General features: G+C 36.3%; 2 protein-coding genes across 2 annotated transcripts in view; both read left to right on the top strand.

Annotated features, from left to right (window-relative positions):
• The window catches only part of LOC117216364, a 136,130-nt gene that overhangs the window by 59,100 nt on the left and 53,220 nt on the right, over positions 1–23,810 (top strand). The window lies entirely within an intron of this gene.
• On the top strand, positions 1,637–7,789 carry LOC117216365. The gene is made up of 5 exons (XM_033463022.1): positions 1,637–1,823; positions 3,588–3,709; positions 4,694–4,871; positions 5,003–5,135; positions 7,447–7,789. Exons 1-5 carry the CDS (start codon positions 1,698–1,700, stop codon positions 7,548–7,550), a joined length of 663 nt encoding a protein of 220 aa, XP_033318913.1. The 5' UTR covers positions 1,637–1,697; the 3' UTR covers positions 7,551–7,789.

Raw genomic sequence — 23,810 nt, forward strand, 5'->3', positions numbered from 1 at the left:
AATATTCTAGAAGATTTAAATCAAACAATTTAGGGGGAAATTTTAATCGTCTAATCTGTTGAGCTTTCGACATTGAGAAATCAGATGGAAGAACAATTATCGAGCCGGCGATTGTGCAATTATTTTAATTCGTCGACGTTCGCAACGATGACAATTGGATGTAATTTTTACAAAAGGGAGGGGAATTGAGAAGTGAAATTGGAAAAGGATTCTTGGTAATTGTGAAATTATTTTTATTCACTTATTATTGATTATTGATTATTCGCTGTTGGCTGGGATTTTTACGAAAGAAGAGGATTTCACATTTTTTAAACAGTAATCTTGAATATAATATTCTACGAAATTTAGAATAAATATTTAAGGAATCGGTAATAAATTATCAAGATTGTTACACGTTGGATTTCCAATGAAGAGAAATTGAAACGACAGAAAAATTCTTGATAATTGTTGAAATTCGTTAATGCTTATGGCGATTCATTTTTTAATATCGCTTCTTACGACTTCCGCAAACAATCGTACAAACGAGATAGAAATTCCAGTGTTGTCTGCCATTCCGCGTAATAGGATAAAGTCAAAAGAACTCATAGCATGGAATTGTTTTTCTACTTACCATTGTGCTCAATTCGATAAGTAGGGCATTGGAACAACATCGCAATGAACGGGCGCGGTGTTTCAGGACCTACTTAGAGAATTCTTTAAATTAAATTTTCTCGGTGCACCACTTCCAACGTTTACGTAATTTTCATTTCTTTCCAATAACAATCACGCGTATACATTACAGAATATCTGTTCCCGTTAATCAACGTTTTCCAAGCAGTTGGTTAAACACGAAAACGCAAGCGCGCGGAATAACGCTCTCGAAAATATATAGACGCAGTTAAAGGATTTTCCAACGTGATGTGCTCTAATTCCTTCCTACGTTCGAATTGAAATCAGTGAATTATTTCGAATCATTCTGAAAACTTGAAGAGGAATCTTTGCGTCCACGATCGTCGGCGAATCTCTCTCTTATTCCACTTTGAAAAAGTTTGGGATAAAAACGTGGCGTTACGAGGACAAGCGTAAACATTTTTGAAAAAGGATTTTTGAAAGGAAACCGAGAACGATTTATCAAAAGATCGGATTACCTCAAGGGGACGTGTTACTTGTGCTACAAAACGTTCGAATTCCGTTCAGGACGTTTCTGTATGGTCATCAAGGATGGAATATCGTGGTCGTGGAGGAGAAAAAGGCATGAGTTATGTGGGATTGCCGTGACCCTCTTGAAATCGTAACGCCGAATCAATGGTCCTTCGTTTGGTTGGCCAAGTTTTTCTTTTTTACCCCCGCCCCCCCCTCCCCACCGCCTTGGGATTTTTGTTGTGACTCGAATAGAATTGGAAGGATGAATGACGTATAACCGAATATAACTGCGAAAATCCGCTGACTGTCCAAGGAAAAGGTAACAAACAAAAAAATTCCTTTCGATAGAATGATTTTATCCGTGTATCAACCGTGAATGTCGAGAATCGTTAAATTGCTCGAAACTTCAGGGACAATTTCACTTCGTTTTAAAGATATATATATGTGTGTGTGAAATGTTTATATGTCTTTTGGTATCTTTGGAAGTTGACAAAATTTAAGAAGCATGTGAGAAGACAAAATGGGAAGAAAATTCGAGATTTCTGTAAGAGTAGAAGTTTCTATGGTGTGCAGTTATGTTGCTACGTCGGGTCCTGGAAGTTAACGTGACCGTCGTGCGAAATCCCAGTATGACCATCGAGAGAACGACAATAACCTTGAGGAACGAACATTTCCCAGACATTACCGATCTCTTCATCGATGTATCGTACTATTTTCTATCTTCTAATACCCAGTGGAACGTTGGAATACCTTCGATACCATCCGTGATTTAATATATTTGATACTTTATAGTTTTTTTATAGTATTGCACAATACTGCTCCTTTTTCCTATTTGGTATAAAATAATACTCACGTTTCGATGTTGAAATTATACACTGGTTACACGAAAGTTTAAACACTTATCATAGAAATATTTCATATATATAATTGTATGTGTCGTATAAAACATTTTGAAATATCGTTAGCACCGTGGTGAGACATAACTATCGTGATTGTATTGGTCAGATTTAAAATCAGTCTGAAAATGTATGTAAAAGTTACAAAATATTTATAAGATATTGCAAACATATATCTATTGTTAGTAAAAAATGCTTAAAAAATCTTAGACATGTGATATGATCTATAAGGTTTTGATTTTATTTTATTTATCTACCATTATATTCTTGTATCTTATTAAATTTTTTGGTAAGTTTCTTTTTATTATATATTTGTATTTTATATTCATAAAATGAGAATATACAAGTGTTCGAATATTTTTGTAAGTCAGTTTTGTTTGTTAATATGGCATATTCTTGAACGTATTCAAAGGATCAAGGCTCTATCTGTATTTTCGGTGTTTGAATTATTTAAACTGACCATGAATGTTATCGACATGATCGTTTTCGGAGGTATTCCGGCATCCTCGGTTGTTTCACGTTCACAGCTGATTGAAGGCAATTTAATTTAATGCGCATTCAATATTTAATCCACTTAATATTAATCGTGATAGAGCTCTCGCCGCTTTCATTATACCTTTCAACCGTTTCATAAATGGAAAATTTCTCATCTACAACGGAACCGGTGTCGATTTATCTCAACGTTACAGTCGAATGCACGCACAAAAATATTGAAAAATGAAGGAACATCGTTTCCAACTCTTTGGTACACGATACAAAAGCTTTTCGACTGTGAAAAACAGATTCCTCTTTTATTTCCCATCATTTCAAATTTTGCGCAATAATTGATTTATTATATTCAAACCTAACTTTATGAACTTCTCACTGGTTCATAAAAATGTTTGATTTTATAGAAATATTTTCTGAATATATCATACGTATTATATAAAACATTTGGAAATTTCATTAGCACTTCAACGATTGTCATGACCATATTGGCAAAATCCGAATCGAATCTGAAGATTTGTATAGCATAAATATACAGGATATTCATTGCAAGTATACACTTCCCCAAAATCAACAAAGATTATACTCGTAAGCCACAGTATTTCGTGAGAAGTTTCAACATTAATTATATGTTTGTCTAATTTCGTACTAAGTGCACGTTTGTAATAAATGCTTGTAACTTTTAGATGTTACGTTCTTGGATTTGTTTCAAACTTTACCGATATAATCATGTGTCTAGGTTAAGGTGCTAATGAAATTCCAAAAAGTTTCGTATAACATTCGCTATATTATATTCGTCTTTAAAATTTTCAATGGTATGTGTTCGAATCCTCTTGTGGTGCATTGTGTGTTAATATCAATATTGAAAGGTAAATGGAATTGATAGAAAGGCGAGTTTGGTCAGTCGTGGAATTGGTTTTTAAATAGAAGATTTACGATAGCTTGTCTCTGTAATTCGTATAATAATAATTTGCATCGAACGTCGTTGACAGCAAAAAATTCGACAGAAATATGTTCGCGAGTCGTATAAACGTTAATAAATTTTCATTTGATTCGGTCACGTGCATCACGATATTCGCACAGGTCGAGACAATCTGCGACGAGCAACCGTTCAGAATTTATTGCCGGATCTCCGAGCGGGACTACGTGCCCGTGTACAACTTTATCAGCTTTAAAGGCGGCTTCGAGCTGATATGCAGTCCAAAGTAAACATAATGCTTCGCGATTATAATCAACTTGTTGGATTCGAGTATCCTCGTTCCACGAAAAATCGCCATACGTTTGGCGATTTTGTCGAACTATTCGGAAAGTTCGTAGAGAAATGTAACAAAAATTCGAACTTCATGTATTTTGATAGATCAATCATTCTGTGGAACAATATATGCACCGTTTTTCTTTTCTTTTTTACTCACATGGTTTCTCTCTTTGGAAAACGATCGGAATTTTTCATAAAATTTATTAGGAACTGAAACAAATAATACTGGAATTACATTTATTAAAGTGGACATAGAACTGATATATTCTCCACGCCTGTCGTTGCCTCAAGCAAATCATTGTTACGTATTGTGATATTATTTTGTTCTTTCTTGTTCGACTGCCGGGTGATTCCGGTGCATAAGAGCGAAGTGTGAAGCCCATAACAATGATAGCGTACAAAGTATTCCCTTTTACTTGCTAAATTACAACAATATTATATGATGAATATAACGGAGGAATATGACATGTTACATTTTTCATTTATTACGGAAAAAGTAAGTTTAAAGTTCAGCCGTCAATCAATCTGAAGTTACCAATATTATTTTTCTATTTTGTGTCAATGCTAAGTACATGTTTTTCTATCCTCTTCATAATTTTAAAAATATTGCTTGTCATCATATTAAAATAAAGTTTTTTAAACAAAAGGTTAAAATAAGAGAATGAGAAAAAATGAACCTATAAAATTTTCTCCAGTGATTTTCATATGTAAGATATTAATTTATTGTTAACTTTTTTTAGTTTCCATTATTCTTGACAAGTTCCAAATAAATTTTCATTTGTTTAATCTCACGATATACGCAAAAAAATATATTGATTACGAACTTTCCGAACAACCTAATTTTTTCTTTGAACCAATTCTGCTAATACCAAATAAAATGAGGATAGCTCGTAAAAGGTTGATGATTTGATTAACGTGAAATATTTTTCTGTAGACTTTATGTGGTCGTAGACGAACCAGTTCTCGACACTCCGTCGACTAGGAGCGGAAGTAGAGATTCGATACGAAAAAGCAGCTATTTCGGGGAAATTAGTAGCAGAGGTAGCGAAGAATTTAAGGTCAAATCTGATGTACCGTCGACATTGATGTTGTCCGATATTGAGATACTGCAGGTATATAAAACGCTTACGTTAGAAAATTGGAGAGTTTATATGGAGTTTTATACACAATGAAATAATCAAACATCGCAAAGTAAGAGTAATGGAGCTACTCGTGAAAAATAATCAAATTTATTGGGTTTTAGTGCGCTCTATCTATCTTAAAAGAGTGTGACGATGATCCTGGTGTATCTTTTCGTTATTTATTCGTGAATACACCTCCGTTACACGGACGTGAATTAAAAGACACGGACAGACAAATGAAGATTTTGGTGAAGGGTAAGTTATTGAAAGATGATTACAAAATGTTAGTATAATTATTCATTTCAATTACACTCTTCATCATTTGATATTATTAATTTTAATTAAATATCTATTGTAATACAAAATCTGATATTTATCAAACAGGTTAATTCTACGATAAATTTTTAATTTTATGAAAGATTTATTTCATATCACTAGCTGTACTTTGGACATCAAAGAATGAAAATATAATAACGTAGATTCATAAACAGCAAAGAGATTGTAAAGTCACCTGTATTTCTTCTGCTTTCTTAGTTATTTCTTTATAAACTTCCTCGAGATGGACAGCTTTGTCATTATTGGTTTTAAATTTCTATTATCTTTCGTACGTAGCTTCCAACAGCAAATGCTCGATCTCCTATTCATATTTCCATTAGATTTTCACGTGGAAACGAAGTTCGATAAAAACTCGTTCACCGCGAGCGAAATCCAAATTTCGGGTAAAAGTTTCTTAATTTGATTACCACATTCGAAACGAAAAGTGTCTGGTTACCATTATTCAGCAACATCCATTCGAACATATCGAATTGTGGCTGTGGTGCACGTACGCAATTGAGACTCCGCAATCAGCCAGAAGTGGCCAATCGTTTCTCCAGCAAGTGCCATTTTTCCAGCTGTAGCAATTACCGGCTAATGCATCCCGCTAGTGCACTCACTAAAGCACATTCATCAGAAAAAAGGAGGAAGGGGGAAGTAAAATAAAAAAAAAGAAGAAGAAAAGAGTAAAAGTGAAAATCAATGAGAGGACGAAGGGAAAGATAATAAAGAAGAAAAAGAAGGACGCGATGAGGAAGCTACACAAATTGAGAGACATAGGTTCAGTGGCCACGTACAGTTGGAGTTTCGTGTTTACAGAAGTTTAATTGCGTTTACTTACATGATTAATTGTGGATTGTGACATCATCACGAGCCAGAACTCGATGTCGGGTTAATTATTTGCCTTTCATTGTGCGCTCTACTTCGCGAAAGGTTCTACCAAAGCATTCTTGTTGCTCTGAACTCGAGCCCTAGATCGTTCCAAGTGCTTTACTTTCGTGCCGTAGAGGGAATTGAAGATTTTTGTTGCGCCGTCCTTCGAGGTCGGCCCGCGTTCCTTGTATTTGATTTCGTTTGATTTCGTTGCGTTGGTCGAGGCGATATTCACGTTTCTGTGAATGAGACGTACATTTCTTAGCCTTTCTGAGGTCGTGTAACTCGTAAATAGGGGGTGGAAGGAATTAATGGAATAACACTGTATTTAAACTAGTTTTGACAGGTGTCTTTGAATGCATTCTTCTTACCTGAAAACAGAAAACTAAAATTCTCTTGTATTTTTTATATAGCATCCTATATTATTTTCTTACGTTCTTAAACTAGATGAAAAAGTTAGTTAAAAAGTACATCGTACAGTCTAAAGAAATAAAAAGAAAAAGAATCTCGATCGTGACAATAAATTCGTGTTGTGTTTATTAGAATAAAGTAGAGTATGGGTTATTCAAATTAATCGCAGCACATGTTGTTCGGGTAATTAAATTTTTGCATAATTTTTTGTATATTAAAACAATTTCGTCTAAAAGGGAAAATTATTTTGTGTGATGTAAGTATTTCTTCCAGTTCTCCTTTTTATTTACTAATTTTTCTTATAAGCGACCATCCTCAGACAAGAGACACACCTTTCATTAATCAAAAATCTATTAAATTATTAGTTTCCAAAAATCTATTAAATTAATCGACTAATTAGTTTCCAATAACCTATTAACTTAATCGATGTTCTAATAATCAAAGTTCTATCATATTAACACCGGAAGAAGATAATTAATACCCCCGTTGCATCCTCCTCGTTTCCTTTGTAGTTTAATAACATCGTTGACAGTCCTTCTTCTCACTAAAATCGGAAATTCAAATGAAATATTTTACACCCTATAGGACGAAAAGCCCATAATATTCTCGAAATTCCAGTTTATGATTTCCTACTATTACGGACGAAGAAAACTGGCAGACGCTGAATTATTAAAATTTGATCTGTCTGTGGAAGTTGGTTTAATTATGTATTATATGTACATATATGTATATTATGTATACGTATATAATAAACCGGAGCAAGTTTATGGGGGATCCGTGTAACGAGGTGAATCTCGGTCTGGCCGAGATCAGTCGATCTCTCGTAAAGGAATTTTACTATCGGTTTCTACCCAAAGACGTGCGATGGATTATCCTGCGTTTTCTTATCGGTACTCTTGGCCGCTTATCGCGGCAGGAGCCAACGTACGGAGGCTCCATTTTAGTAACGATCCGTTTGTTCGCCTAGGTTTCCCACGGCCCAAAGCGAAGCCTTCTCACGAACCGTTTCCGGAAGTGAGGAACATACTCTCTCAGGCCACCAGCAAGGGCTCGAAGAAAAGAAGAAAGTAAAATTGTGTCGAGTTCTTCTATATCTTTCATTTCATTTCTAATCTTTCGATTTCAATGCGAATAGTTAACGAAGTCGATAAATTCACTATCTGCGTGAATAAGCTAAAAGTGTAATGTGATATTGTTGTAAAAATATTTTGTATAAAGCTTGGTATATAAAATAGGAAATTTAAATTCCTTTTTGGAATCAGTTTGGTCCAAGATTTCGGATAATTTTGATCAAGCGGTGGAATAATTAACGAAAGCTGGATAAGTGCAACGTTATTAGGAAACGTAAATAAAATAAGTTGCATTTTATTTTGCCAAGGTACGGAAATATAGTGAAATAGTAAATACTTTACAGAGGTGCATTATAATCTAAGAATAGATTGGAATAATATAAATTAGAAATGAAACGTTGCGTTAACACAACATTGGATTTCAATAAACGTATACACAGGAGAGAACGATACAGATGACCCAAAATGATTTCATTGTCCAGAAAGCAATCTCGTCACGGAGATGAATTTAAGACAGACTTCAAAAACGTATGATGATTCTTATATGAGCCAGCACATGAGCGTGTTGCTACACTCGCGTCGCTCTAATGATCATTAAGGAGCCTGAGAAAAGTCGACGGGTCGTACAAGTACCGAAACTTTGCTAAAGTATTTTCTGCTTTCTTCTTGTCTTTTATTTTTTAAGAGGCATCCCATGAAGTTTCTTCGATCCTTCTATTTTCTCGCGCGTGTGTTTCTTTTCAAATTGTCGCGATTTCGCGTCCACATTTTAGGATATGGTAAAGTGTGTATTTGAAAAAATAATTCGACTAACACTACAGTGATGTTATTTGAATCAGCAACGATATATTGTAGTATATAAGAACTAACGAAATTGCATTGCTGAAGTATGGCAATTACAACTAAGAGTATTAACTGTATTTGTTCCTTTAAGAGAGTTAAATTAAAGAAGTTAAAAATTGTTCATAACCGAATTTAGTGAATTGCAAGACAAATTACTTACCTTCACTAAAATACCCTTCTGGCCCAAATAACTCTACCTCAACCTAGCATACTTTGACTTTTTCATAAAGATACTCTCATTTTATCTCTTCGTCAAACCAAGGAGCCTGTCTGCTTCGTGTGTCAAAGATGATTCATTCAAGTTTCAAAGCACGGATATCACCGCGCGTGTTGTATCATAGTTTCATCGCTCCTGTATGCAGGAACAAATTTTCAATCCAAAAAGATATCTAGTAAAAGAAAGAGGGTGAGAGAGAGAGAGAAAGAAAGGAAAATCCTTTTTCCGTTTAATCTTGTCTGCGAGAGGAACAAATAGCCGGTAACTTTCGCGCGGTGAATCGCTGGGAGAAAACCGGACGTGTTTTAAGTCTCTCGGTCGGATGGTTAAAAAATGTAAATCGCGTTTGGAGCGCAATTAAAAGTTCAAAGGTGGTAAACCCCTGTATCGTGTCAGGTTTTTTTCGCCAAGAGTAATCAAAGCTACGCGTGTCTACGGGATAAAAGAGAGGATGTACTTTGTTTTCGCGTTTAAGTTAGAAAAATGTGGCCTTTTAATATTAATCGTACGAAATCCCGCGCGATTCACTGAAACTCACCGCAAATGGAATAATCAGAAGTTTCGTTTCTCCGGAAATATTTTATCCCGTGAGATCTGTAGTTTTCGAAGCAGCGCTGTGATATAAAAAGATTATAAAATTCAAAGCGCCACGTGTGCTAAAACTCACATTAATTATCAATGCCTGTTAAACGCGGGCGCTTTTCAATTTTTAACATATTTTCATATAACGTGACGAGAATGGCAGTCACTACGCGATGTTGAAAAAGCGACCTTTGATGTGATAACTCGCTTCGAAAAATCGGAACCCATCGTGAAAATTACAGGAAAATTTTCTCATTATTTACCCTTTAAACGCGTCGAACCTTGCGTGGTATTTCGCGCATCCCGTGCGCTCTGTACGTATGTGCACAGAACGTGATGCAGTGATTAGAGACGCAGCGTGACGTCAATGGGCCAAAGTGTCTGTCCTTGTTAGAGTAGCGGTTTCTGGAATGTTGCGTTCACGCGTTCGAATGCACCCGGGCCCGTTCTGGGTTTCGACGCGGTTTGGCAGGGAATTCGCCAGTCTGTGTCCTCTCGTCTTTCATGACGGCAGCAATTTAACGCGTGCACTTTGATCCCCACCGATGGCATGCGCGTTGCAACGGGATTACTCGTTTCGATGCGACAAATTCTCTGAATTTAGCCGAGAAAATAAACTGTCATTCGATGTACGCGATACGATAGAACTTTTCGGTTGCAGTAGCTATTTTTCTACAGCCGAAAAGCTTTTCGTTTGTTGAAAAGAATTCGATGGATATTTGCGTAACGTGAATTTGATTTGAAACCCATATGTTTCCTTGATTATACTGTAATACCTACCCTTTACGCCGTTTAGTCGAGCTCCAGTTTGCCAAGAGAAATTACGCTTAACTGATTTATCTTGCACGGAAAAGTCCTGTATCTGATAAGAATGGCCACTCTATGTAATTTCTCCCGGGACACGCTATTTCCTGTTTATTGTGATCGTCTATGGGGACGCTGACGCGGTTATGGTGCCTCGATAAACGTTATACGGACTGTGCAAGGAAATTGATGGTATATAGGTATATTTAGATAGTAATGCCACAACTTTTCGGACGAGGGATCTTTATGGGAATTTTACTAGCTATCTATTATGTACAATTCAAGCTTCTTGCAAAAGTGGGAAAGATATTGTAATTAGGAATGGATACATAGAATTATTGATAATGCATATAAATTCCTATTGTGAGTTTTTGGTGCTAGGGAAATTTTATGAGGATTTTACTGACTATATTATTTACAAGTATGTTCGTGGCTGTGTTTCTTCTTGAAAACATAGAAACTACTTTAATGAGACATGAGTATTTAATACTATAAATAATGTATGTAGACTACAGTGTTAGGATTTTTGGTGCTATGTAATTACGATGCTGATAAACTTTTATAAGAATTTCATTAGTCAGTGATATATGAAAATAAGGCAAATGTTTTAATTTGAAATGCACCGATGGTGTACAGTAACAAACATATAAATTGCAACATTTTGTTTTCATAATCCACATAAAATATGTATTGCGAGTCCCTGAGTTAATATCATTACATTGTGGAATGAGATATTGTTCAAAGAGACATTGAGACGATTGTTCAAAGTGAAAACAGTAAACAAAAGTAAACTTGAAATGTATGAACAACAATAATCATGTGAATTAAATAAATGAAATTATCGGAAGAATATGTATCAATTTATACATGTACTCGTCGCTGTAGATATTAATGCTGTTGATTTCTAAAATTAAAAGAACTGTATAAAAATTTGATTAGTCTGTGATATATTTATCGTTCTGGATATTTATAAACGTCAAGCAAATATTAATAATTAGAAATGAGTATCAACTATATATATGAATGCCAATACTAAATTTTGTTAATTAATCCAATTTATCGAGGATTTTACTGGTCGATAATATATTTGTATTTCTGGTTATTTGTGAAATAAAAGTTCGACAGGGATTGTAATTAGAGAACAAAGTTGCGAAATGGCTGGGATTGAAATTCGGCGTTGAGGAATTCGTGGACCGTGAACATTTCGCCAGCCAATAACCGTTCGAGTTTTTCGCGAAATCGAACCGCGTAAATTGTGCAAATTGGACCAGTCGGAATTGGTCATTCAGAATGTCAGTCGTTGAACATAAAGGCTGACTCTTTCCCGATTGAAAGAGATTATTGCCTTCATCAAGAATTATTGTCCCTTTGAACCGTCTCTCGTTTCTTATACGATAGATTTTGTAATTATTCTCCTTCATTGTCATCGCACTTTTAACAATCGAATTAATTCTATGGCTTCTCGTTAAATTTCATCTTTCCAATTTAAGCATTCCATATAACTTGATCCGATTTGAGAAAAAAACCAAATTCCCTTTAATTTAAAAAACGCCTGGAATTATTCCACGTTCAAAGATATTCTGAGGATATAACATTCTTGGTTTCTTAAACTTAGACTGTTATCCCACAATTTGCCAAATTCACAGACAGAGTATTTTCAATGCAAATATTCCTATTGTAAATAGGGCAATGAAGAAATTATCGGCTGTTCAATTAGCCAAGCGCTTGACTCTATCTAGAACCACTTTCCTTCTCGTTCGTCTGATTCGATTTCACTTTGTTATCGCCTTTAATTCGATGGAGCAACGCGAACAGCCTCGCAATCGACGATACTTTCTCCGTGTACACGCGTTGAATTCGTTGTTCGCAGTTGGCTGGTTCTTGGATTCGCCAGACAAACGTTGCACCATCGGAAAATATCAGGAGCACGTGCGATCGACTCGCTTGTATCGCCGTAGAACCGTACCACAGCTCCGTCAACAGTTGCTAGTGACATTTTTACAGGGAAAAGACCGCATTCTCGTTATTCGTTGCAACGTTCGCCATGATTTTTCGTTATCGTAGTGAATTTTTCGCTTCCTCGACGTTTCAACATCCGCCGGGATTACCAGAACGCATGATCCGCGTAAACGAACGTGGAATTTTACGCGTTACAATTTTCCACTGTCGCCAAGCGAATTTTTTCTCATGCAAATTTCAGTGTGCGTGTTTTCACGAATAGCTTATTTCGTGATGCACGATTGATAAAAGGTGAAACAATAAGTGCTATCTTTTGGTTTTTAGTTAATTTGTTTTTTAGTTAGCTTTTAAGATATAAGGCTCAAAAATTTACATACCGGATAAATTTACATGGAATGACGAGTGTTTATCTGCCGGTTTGAAGCTAAACTAGGTTGCAGGTCTTTAAGCGTAAACTTCGCGGATTGTAAAATGCAACAGTGAGCCGAATACAAAAGGTGATATATCCCATAGTTTAAAAGTTTACAGCTGGGAAACGGCGATGAGTACGAAAGTACGTTGCTGCCGTTATGAAATGCACCGGTAGGTTGAATAATCCGGTACTTTTAGTTGGCACTGTACACTGACCGTGTTTTGCAAAACGAGGTGCAGTAAATTTTCATTGTTGTCCCGTTGCATACAGAACGAATGCATTGTGTAATTACAGTACGTTTTGTTAATACAAGACTTGCTATGGAGCCAATTTCGGTATATGTTTCGGTCGAACAATATTTTTGGGACGGCAAAATTCTACCAAATGATCCTGTTTGAAAATGTAATAAATAATAATGCACGACTCTGGAAAACTGTCGATTTCTCGATTCATTGAATTGTCTTCACATATCAAGCCAAAGTTATACAAATTTTAAATCTTTCCAATTACCAAGATTTGTCTTCTTCTCGAATATACATAGTGTAGATATAGTATATATATAGTATATTCATAGTGGCAGTAAATGGTATTACGCCAAATAATGGCAAGTAATAAATTAATATGTAATAGCGCGTAAGCTCTTGGGAAGTAATATTGTACATTTCTCAAATTATTAAATTAAGTTTCTGCCAAACTATATCGTCGGAAACAGCGACAAAATTGCCTCATATAATTCCCAGTAAATAGTTAATAAATAGTAATTCATGATGATGATACGAAACGAAATATTGCAATACACGAAATTTTCGTTAACTTTTTAATATAATTATACTTGACATTGAAGTCGTATAAACTCCAAATTTACTAAATTACTGAAATTTGTCATCGCTTGGTAAGTTAACTCGACGTCATTCTGTATAAAATTTTATTAAACAATTTCGAACGACGATTTAATATACAATAACACGAAATTCTGGGAAACAAAATAATCACGTCATTTCCCCAAATTATCAAATTACCAAATTATGTATGCACATTATTCAACATCAAAATAATGAAGATTCCACATTTCCTCACAAAATTGGTTTCTTTGTCGCTTCAAACATTTACACAGCGGTCACTTTGTGTATGGACACAAACGTAACCAAGTTCTGACAATCATGGGATTTCCTCCCTGAGAAAATAGCTGGTGATGTAGTTTCCGATTCGCCAACAGTGTAGGGAACCACCAATGTCACTTGCACGCCATCGAATCAATAGAACCGTCCAATCGCTACTTAACGATTTGGACAACCGCAAGTGTGGATCGTTGCCTCCATATTCCAGCGGAATTATCGAATAAGGCCCATTCATGCTCGCAATTCCATACATGCATACTCGTACATACTCACCTACATATTCCATTCGCAATAGATTTCGTCCGCACACATGCAAAAGACAATGCACGAAGCTTTTGACTGTCGTTCGTGATCGGTTTGACCCTCGCGAAATTTCAATTATTAGGCTGTACCAATCGGTAACAAGATAAACGGGCGGCGCATCATTCGAATTTAATTTGCAATGCGAGCTGATTTAATCTCCCTCGCGGCGTGATCGTGTTCGATTCGACGCTGCGATTGGCTCTGCCGCTATTAAGCTGTACGAATCGCCATACTCGCCGATAAAACGCGACCAGGGGATCATTTTAATTACGGCGAATCGCGCTCGATATATTGTAAGCCGGTACATTCTGATTAGCCTGCCAACTTCGGTTTAATTCGACGCCATACGCGTAGGAGCGCGCACGTGGGTTGTAGTTGGATGTGATTTCGTGGCATGTGCGTGTGATTTATGGGAAATTGATACACGGTATACTGGCGTCGATCGCGTACGGAGAATTAGGAATAAAGAAGTTGAGCCGGAGAGTCGATATGGGTATTATCGAGGAATAAAATGATTTCAAAGTGGCTAACATATTATCGATTCTCACGATAAAATTTCGAAACTCGTTTTCGAACAATGGAGCGGGATCCCACGTGACGAAACTTTCCCCATTCTCGACACGCACGCCAAGAATTTTATGAAAAATTCATCCAGAGAAAATGAAGAATGACCGGCAGTCGCGCGAAACTGGATTATCGTATGAATCTCCCCTAAATTTTGCCAGAATAATCTTTTCATTCTTTTATACTCGGCTATGGTTCTATCCTGGAGGAGTCGAAATTAGTTTGAGGATGGCGGGTATAAAGCTCGGAGAGCACCGTTTCATTTTAACTAACACTTTCTCCTTCATTCTCGATGATCTTCGTCCATTTTATAGTTAATGCACCTTAATTTTTTACTGGAGCATTCAGCGCGAGCGTATCGCATAAAAAATTGGCTCGTAAAAGAAATATCCACATCTGTCTTGCTTGCATTCACCACGATTACACCGGGACTAGTGTGTTCGTTCTTCTCGTTGCATGTTTTCATTCGTTTAATGCGTTTCTCTCGTGTATATTTCCCCTTGAATGAAATATTAGATGGTTGATGATTCCTCGCGAACGAAGTACTCGTGTTTACGTATCTGGATAATTTATCGATCGTTTAATCAAACGAAAGGAATTTTTTGGCCACAATTTCTCGAGAATCTTATCGCGTGCAGACGATGTATCGTGTTTTGGAGCCACAAAAGGGATACATAGAATCTTAGTAAGAGGCGAAAGATTCTGAATCTTGTCGCGTAGATAGGAATCTGTTTGTCTGAGAATTTCTGGCATAAAATTCTTCTTGGCGCAACCACGTCTTCGAGATTTCGATTCTCCTCGTGGATGATTCTCAGGTTGGTTGCTCTTTTCTTCGATATCTCCGACTTTATTTCCGTTTGTGCACGTTTCTCTTCCAAGTCTCGTTATTTTGAAGAAAATATAGATACGACAATATCCTGGGATCAATATCGTGGAAGTCTACCAAAATTTTAGATTCTCTCGTTGCGAGTCCATACTAGTATGTAGATCCTGAAAATTCGAGGACGTTACAAAAATTTTCCTTGTTATGCATATCGTCGTAAATTGGTAGCGGCTTCGTACAAAAGCTCTTCTTCTAGTAACCTTACGTTTAGTAAGCGCACGCTGCCTTTTTCTCAGCTGGAAATTTTTCAAATTGGTCGACCTGCCGCTGCGAGATATTCATACCTGCCGGTTAAATCAACACGGGCAAAAGGAAAATGACATAGGGTGGACTTTGGGGTGCGTCGAAATTCTCCGACAAATTTAATTGCGCCGATAAAAAGATAAAAGAGCCGAGGAAAAATTCACGCATCAGTCGAAATGGCGAAAATATTTTTGACGTCAAGCACCAGGGATGAAACCTTGTACATAGCCGTTCGCGAGAAAAATTCTTCTCGAGTTCTCTCGCGGCATGTCGGCACGAATTACGTCGTTTGCAGGCTGACTTTTTTTACAGGACTTTCTTCTGAATAAATAGTGCGCCGCTACGGCTAGATGATCTTCAGGCACTCTGGAACAGCAGACTTTACAGCGACCGGTCTATGAAGTTTTTGCATGCCACTGTTACAAGTTGGTAGCACCGCTTTTTGCCACGGTTCCTCGTTAAAATTTAAACGCTCGAACCGTCGAAATAAACGTCGCTATTCCTCGAGCGGCTCTAAACGCTGCGTGATAGCACTGCCTCAAGCATCATCGAATTTGGATTGCTTCGTGCCCGAGCAAATAGAATTTTTAACGATGCAATCGAATACTTTGAAAAAGTTGATATGAATAAACTTTGTTGAAACGTTAGCAACATTTAAAAGATGAATTTTATCTGTTCAATCAATGTCAATGCGATAGCCACACAATAAAATTTATTTTAAACGCTCTCTAAGTTGCATCAAGATTACACGATCCGTCCTGAAGATATCTAAAACAGCTGGTCAGGCATCGCATCAACAGTAGGGGCTACTGTTCGCTCGTAAAACTTCCTTTCTCGTGAGGGAGAGAAATAGAAATTAAACGAGGAAATTACGGAGGGCGAAACGAGTAGGGGCGAGTTTAAAGAGTAATGGTATCCCTCGATTTTCTTCATGCCATAAAGATGACGCATTTGAGGTTATAAGCCCCCTATTAGTTGGGGGTAATTTTGATAATAGCTACCTTCACCGTGAACCTTCGAAAATCGTTTCTGACGCGATCTACGTTTCAGTTTCTATTGAAATCAAGCTCGTTAAAAATTCCATTTTATATTCGACGAATGGTGCCCGGTGAAAATTGAAAGAAGTTCAACTAATTCGTAGCCGAAGGCATAAGTTCCATCGAAACCAACCGAAATGTTCAGCGTTCCCGTCTCAAAACGAATAATTATCGTGCTCCATGCTTAATGGATGCACTGTGCGAAACAATGCCACGGAGGAGAGTATCGATCGATCCACGCAGCGTTTCCTCGTCTGATTGAATATTTTCTATTGGAGGAGAGTAATTAACGCCTGCGGCTAGCCAAATGGAGTATTCAGGCTAACGGGAAAAAACGGTGCTTTCAGAATTATCGAGGAATCCTAGTGAATAATTCGTGCCTTTTCAAGGCCATCTGTCGTGCGTTTGGTTACTGTTAGAGGCGTTAAGTATTGTCTAGATCGATCTTTTTCCTCTTTTATTAATGCGCACCTTCGTTCCGTAGGACACTTAAGGAAAAATGAAATACATCTAAAGAATTATTTAGGAAAGTAAAGAATTATTGTTTAAGTCTTTAAATTGTTGGTGTATTTGCATTCAGAAATTCATATATTTAATATTGTAATGAAACTATTATCAATTTTATGTAATAGAATTAAACTTATTTACATATGTGCATCTCTATATCGACAGCGACTCTTAATCATTGCTTTAATCAATTTTGATATTCGATTATTATTAGATTTTCCATTATATTTATTATTTGATCGGGAAACTATTTAAAGTATCCTGTTTAATATAGCACTTTTTCTTTGGCATTTAGATCAGGGGTTATAAGAGTCAACACACAATTTCATTATTTTTCCTGTCAGCTTCTACGTTTACTTTTACATTTATTATACAATTAATTGTTACATATAGATTTCACAAAATTTTTCCTAAATATTTCAGATTTTAATCTTAGGTGAATATAAAATTCTAACTGATTAATCATTTTGCTGATACTCTGTATTAATCATATTTTATTTGGTTCACAGTTATCACATGAATATCAGTAGGCGTTCTAATACTATCCATGAATAAAGATATATATGTAAATGTATAATTTGTCGCGATGTATCGGTATAGATACATGTAATTTTTATGGTGTAATTTTTATGCAGACAATACACATAATTGTAACTGAAACCCACAGTATACCTTGTTTAGATGAAGACTTCGCATTCTCCAGAAAATTGCCGCAGTAATCGTTCTCGTCGCAAAATCTCGTTTTCAGTCTCTAGTGCTCCTTGTTCGTGCTCGTTTCTCTGAACTGAATTCGAATCACCAGGTCAATGTTCATTGAACGTTTCCGGTAATCCTATCAGTTGGAACCTGCGCTCGGAACGTATTAGCCAGTTAATTCGATTCGAGCCGCTTGTTTTACTGTAAAATAAGGTTGAAGCTTGGACTAAAAGAATCTTCAAAGATCAAGAGGAAAAATTACTTGGTTTTCGGTTCGTTTTATTTTGTGAAAGATCCAAGTGGTTCGAATCGATCTATGAAATTTTTGTTACGTCTGACTAATTGAAGGATGAAGTCAAGGACGTTAATTGAAGACCAATCATTGTAAAGCCGAAGGACATCGAGTGATTAGGGTCATTAGCAGTTGAAGTAGTTTCATAGATGTTTCACAGCAGTTCCATCCGCGATCCACTTCATTTCTATGTGTAGAGATAACAGAATGGTGTCGAGGGTAATCTAATTATTGGCTAGAGGTTCAGACCGCGGTTCGTTTGGAAGTTGAGGAGATTCTTCTGTCTGATCGGAATCCAGATATATAGAAATTCTTTTCTCTATTTTCCCACGCGCGGTTTAACAATTATTCGTGAAATTCACTCGCAAATATAATTAATTTATGAACAGACCAGTGCGAAAATTTTTAGTAAAATTGGACTAATTTTTATCGTTGGATCATTCATATCCACGACAGTTTAAGACAAATTAGCTTGTATTGTTTTACTTTGTATTTTTATATCTCGAGTGATAAATATTATCGGTGATGTTTGTCGTATAAAATATAGAATACAAACTAAAGTAATAAAATAATACTGCAACGAGATCAATTGGAGACTAACGAAAAAAAGGAAAGAAAATCTCATATATTCAGGACACGAATTTTCTTAACGTTAATTTTTTATATCGTATAAAATAGTATAATATCCCATAATACATGAAGAGATAAAATTTGGGGATGAGGAAGAGAATTTCAAATTTATCTCGGCCGCCATAAAACTTTTGTTAAACGTCATTTTTTATTCGCAATTGTCAGATATCCTATTCGAGGCCCGAAAAAGAAAACTTGATAAAATATCGGCAAATTCAGCGGAATATTTATGAGAAGTTGATATAACACAGTAGCTAGTCAGCGAACGAAAACTCTCATTTTATCCGGCCTGCGAAGTTCGTCCCTTATCGCGAAAAGTACGGGCGTGTAGTATCGTTGCAACGCGAATATCGAGCAACGTGTAACCTATGAAAAAACTTGAGAACATTCGAGAAACAAATTTCCTCTCACTCGCCTGACGAAACTTCCCTTTGTTTCTCTTGATTGGCTGAACGCCGACCCATTTCTAAATTCCGCCCCGTTATCGACACTCGCGCTTTATCGACGATCTTGCGAAGGGGAACATCCAACTACTGGTAACTAGTAACGAGATATTCTTGATGGCGACTAAAGGGAACAAAAAGAATACAACGGACTTAGAGAAAGAGAGAGAAAGAGGAAGTTAGAAAAAGCGTATGTGAGACGGAAAAGTTTTGTATTCTCGGCTATAACGTGTGTTCTGCGAGCTTGACGTAGTTAGAATTCTATACAACGCATCGCTCGCGCAACGATGCTCCTTTCACAATTCACGTTTTAATCCATTGCACTGCGAGAATGTTTCTCAAAAAACGACTCGTTTTGTCGCCTCGTTTGCTATAAGCGAATTCTTTCGTTTACCAAAGGTTCTTGTAGTTAAAATGCTTATCAATATCCATCTTGATATTCAATTGTCGGTGTCCCGATCAATCACTCGGTAATTCCATTAGCTTGTTTATTCGCATTGGCTGTTACGGACATTATAATTAACATCCAATTACAATCATATGAGCCACGGTGTCATTCGCGTATAATCACACTGTGACCTGATAATAAGCATCGCGCAACATTAATCAGTAAGTGCGTACACGCACGGCAATTCCTTTCGTTTGGAGAATCGCCTGGTAATTGCGGTGGAATTCGAGCCTGGAATGTAGGTCATGCAGCACCTGACGATTAGTATTAATAGGATGATTTATTGGCGAACACTCTTATTGCCTTAAATGCTATTCCCTATGCTACGATTTTAAAAGCTACTTTCCATTTTCGAAACAAACGAGCTATACTTTATAAATGTCAACACTTGTTTGAGAATGTGTTTCGCTATTTTTCAATGGAATACTGAAGGGGAGAGAAGAAGAATGAGATACGAAGAAAGTGGAAAGATAAAAGAAGAAGGAAAAGAAACGGGGAGCAAGGAAAGGTAGGACGAGAGATAAAAAAGTAGTAGTGAGAATGGGAGATGTATGGAAAGGATAAAAAGATAAGAAAGGAGTAATGCGGGTAAAAAAAAGAAAGAAAAGATAATACTGGAGAGGTTTAGAAATATAGGAGAAGGATATGGAACAGGAAGCACGAAAAAGAAAGAAGTGGAAATATAGATATATAAGATAGAATGGAACAGAGGGAAAAGGAAGAGAACGAAGGAAAGCGAAGGAAGAAAAGAAAAAGGGAAATAAGAGAATAAGAGAAGGTAGTCAAGTGAAAAATATGAGGAACTGTTAATTCTTTTTCATTTTTTATTGTTATTATTGTCTAACGACATCAATCATTCGGAACAATAGATATAATTTTTCTACCAATTTTCTACCAAACTAACAGAGAATCAATTCCTGTATGTAATCTTTTTTATATTTTATTGAAGACAATTAATCTGGGAGGGATAAAATTTTCGATAATGAGAGGATATTCGCTAGTCGATTTTGAATGATCCACTTGACGAGACGAGCTCCGATTGCAAAATGAACTTACGCACGTTAATACAGGCCGCGTTGTTACGGAATCAGAGCCAATTATATGAGAACTCGATTATCGAACTTTCAGGGCCGTTGATTGCAGTTAATTGTACGTTTTATTAGCGAGCACTTTGGCCTGTATGCGTGTTGCTCATAAAAAGTGGCTTTTAGGCCGAGTAATTTGATACTTTCATCTCATAAAAGCTCGCCATAGATACCGTTCATTTCGTCTGCGTTTTGGATCTAATAAATAACAACGTAATGGATCTCATTTGACTGACTGACTAATATTATCTCTATAAAGTAAATTTTTGAACATTCCAAGTTTATGTATGCAGTAAGCACTTTGTAATTTATTCGCGTTTTCAGATTGCTTTCAAATACCAATCTAATCGTCACAATCGTATTCCATTTCAATGTATTAATAAAATTTCAAAATGTTTTTGTAAAACACACATAGTATATACTTGAAATTGTTCTGCGATAAATAAACTGCGAATTTCTATGCAAATTTATATTTTTGAGAATATAGTTAAAAAGGTAGAACCTCGGTAGAAAATTGTTTCACCTATCAAATATTATATCGTAGAAAGCATTATACTTCGCATAGTTTATATGAGCTTTGAAAATTTAAATCCCTTCTCGAAAATATCAAATGCAAATGATTATGGGATCTATGTTACATCGATATTCCAACGTTAAGCAGTTGGAACATTTTTTTCGCCGCTCTAATCACGAACTCCATACCGTGCGACGAAGAGAATGGAAAAAAGACTATCTATGAAAGGACAGCTGCACTTCGTGGGCGAAACAAAGCCAGCATGTGTGATGATATAAGTTTTACGTTATCTGCAACGCGGCGGAATTTAGTGACCGGGATGTGGGATTTTTGAACGAGATTCGTGCTTAGCGCGAACAGACAAACGAACCGACAAATACAGGACGAGTGTATACACCGTGGCAAACTAGTTGGGTGCGCATGGAACATACGGCTGCACGAGAGGGTGTGTGGAAACGCGTAACGACGCCGCTGCATAATCGTATCTACACGTAGATATTGTTAGCACAACGCACGCAGCGGTACACAATGTGACACCCGTGAGTATAAATCATAGAGGTTGAAGGGTGAGAAAGGGAGCACGATGGTGTGTTTGTTATGATAGAAACTGACGGCGTTGTGGGCGAATGTGAAACAAGAGTCTGAACGAGAATTGGATGATTTGTCAGTATAATGTGATTGTGGAAATACGTCGAAAATCGCTATGAGTAATTACGGAGGATACATGTTCTTTTATATTCGTTCTTCTCTTCGCTTACGATGTCGTTTATATCATAAATTATGAGGAAATAGATGGAGTATTTTCGTGGTATTTTTTCTCATACCTTTTTTGAGTTTCGTGTGATTTTTACCTCACTTTTTTATTCTATTTTATTACAGATGAAAATTTCAGGCTCGATTCAACGCGAAATTTTTTTAACATTTTAGTATTCTTATTTCTTGGGTACGTATTGATCCAAAAGTCCCCTTTTTTCTGTTAGAGGCGATTCAGTGGAATTGAGTATCTTTTTACATGGTTTCATTATCTTATTTCATTTTGAATTTTATTTTATGAATTACATTTTTTGCGAATTTCGAGAAACCGAGACTCTCGGAAGGAAAAACGTGGGAGAATTTCTGGCAATATCGAGTGTTTAAATTTTATCCAATAGTATATAAAGTTAATAATTATTTTATGAATCTTACTGGATGATTTAATTTGTTATAAAATCATTTCTAACTTTCTGACCAACAAATTGTATCCATAAAATAACAAGTATCCCAAAAGTTATTTAATATTATTTAATAATGGTCTACACCCTTCTACTGTTAATTAAATATCTACATAGCTTCCACGATATTAGCCTGTAAGTTAATTAAATATCAAACTATTTACAACTTCTTATCGGTAAATTTTAATCTGCCGAATATTAGATACTTTCAAACCAACCGCTATATTTCCAATTTTATATACTTTGAGATACGAACTCATATGAAATTTACAAACTTATAGTTATTTATAAACTAGCTTTCTCTAAATCACAAAGGAGTAACAAATGGCTGTATAATTAGGCAAACCTGCACGCTTTTCGTGACTTAATTCCCTCGTATTGTAGAGCACATTTGGAAGGATAAATCACAAGGGTGGCGAAGGAGCAAGGATATTATTGTGACAGTAGTCGGATGTCAGATAGTGGAAACGTAGGAAACGCGCACGAGCGAACTCGAACTTGCCCGTTAGGGAAAGGGTGTGGGTAACACACGTACACAGGTCATTCTACGTGAGTGTAAACGAAGCCAAGCTCGAGAGAAAGAACCAACAGAAAGGGGTGGGAAGAAGATTTATGCGATTGAATCGGTACACGGCTACAAATCAGTTATCGTCCAAATAACTCTTCCTCCTAGGCGGAGGTCTCTACTCTCCGAAGAAAAAGCACGACTTCTTGCGCTAGTTTTCAATGAAGACCTGTAAAAAACAATCCTTGAAAACTGCTGACAGCTATTATTTTGACCTACATACTTGGCAAATAAAGTGCTGCAAGATCTTTAAGAATATAGCAGAAGTCAAAAACATTCCTATTGATACGTGGACATTTGATTTCTTCTGTTAAATGTAAAAAATAGCACTGTGCCCTGGTACAAAATTCAATTTACTTTATGTTGAATAAAAGAATTTACAGATTTAGCCATTTATCTTATCATCGTATGCTTATTTCTTTACGATTACGTCAATATAAAATCAAGGGAAAAATTCATTTAACAAAATGAGAATTAAATATCTTATTTTCTGCTCGACAGCACAACATTTTCCTCGTAATTTTAATCCATAATAATATTTTTTCTGTTATTCGAGATCCTTGTCGAACGATATAATTCAGACGTTGTTTAATTAATAATACCCGCGGCAAACAATGGTGCTGGAAACCCAAGTGCTCGTACAACAGTCGTGTGACGAAGCATAATGTCGTTCATTAAATTCGATATCAGAGGAAAGTTGGAATTAATTATGCGTCAAACAATAACGAGGTATACCAGACTCCAACGTGGATTGACGCGACATCGAGTGGATCAATCGTCGTATTTATTTAAAGCGCTTGTAAAAATATAGGAAACGTTGGAAACGTTATGGTGAAACGTTTGATCTTCGTAACCTGATGTTATCATTGCACCGTGAATAGTCGAGGAAATTTTGATTTGCCGAA

Source organism: Bombus bifarius, unplaced genomic scaffold (genome assembly GCF_011952205.1).
Source record: "Bombus bifarius isolate JDL3187 unplaced genomic scaffold, Bbif_JDL3187 scf7180000010271, whole genome shotgun sequence".
NCBI lineage: Eukaryota > Metazoa > Arthropoda > Insecta > Hymenoptera > Apidae > Bombus > Bombus bifarius.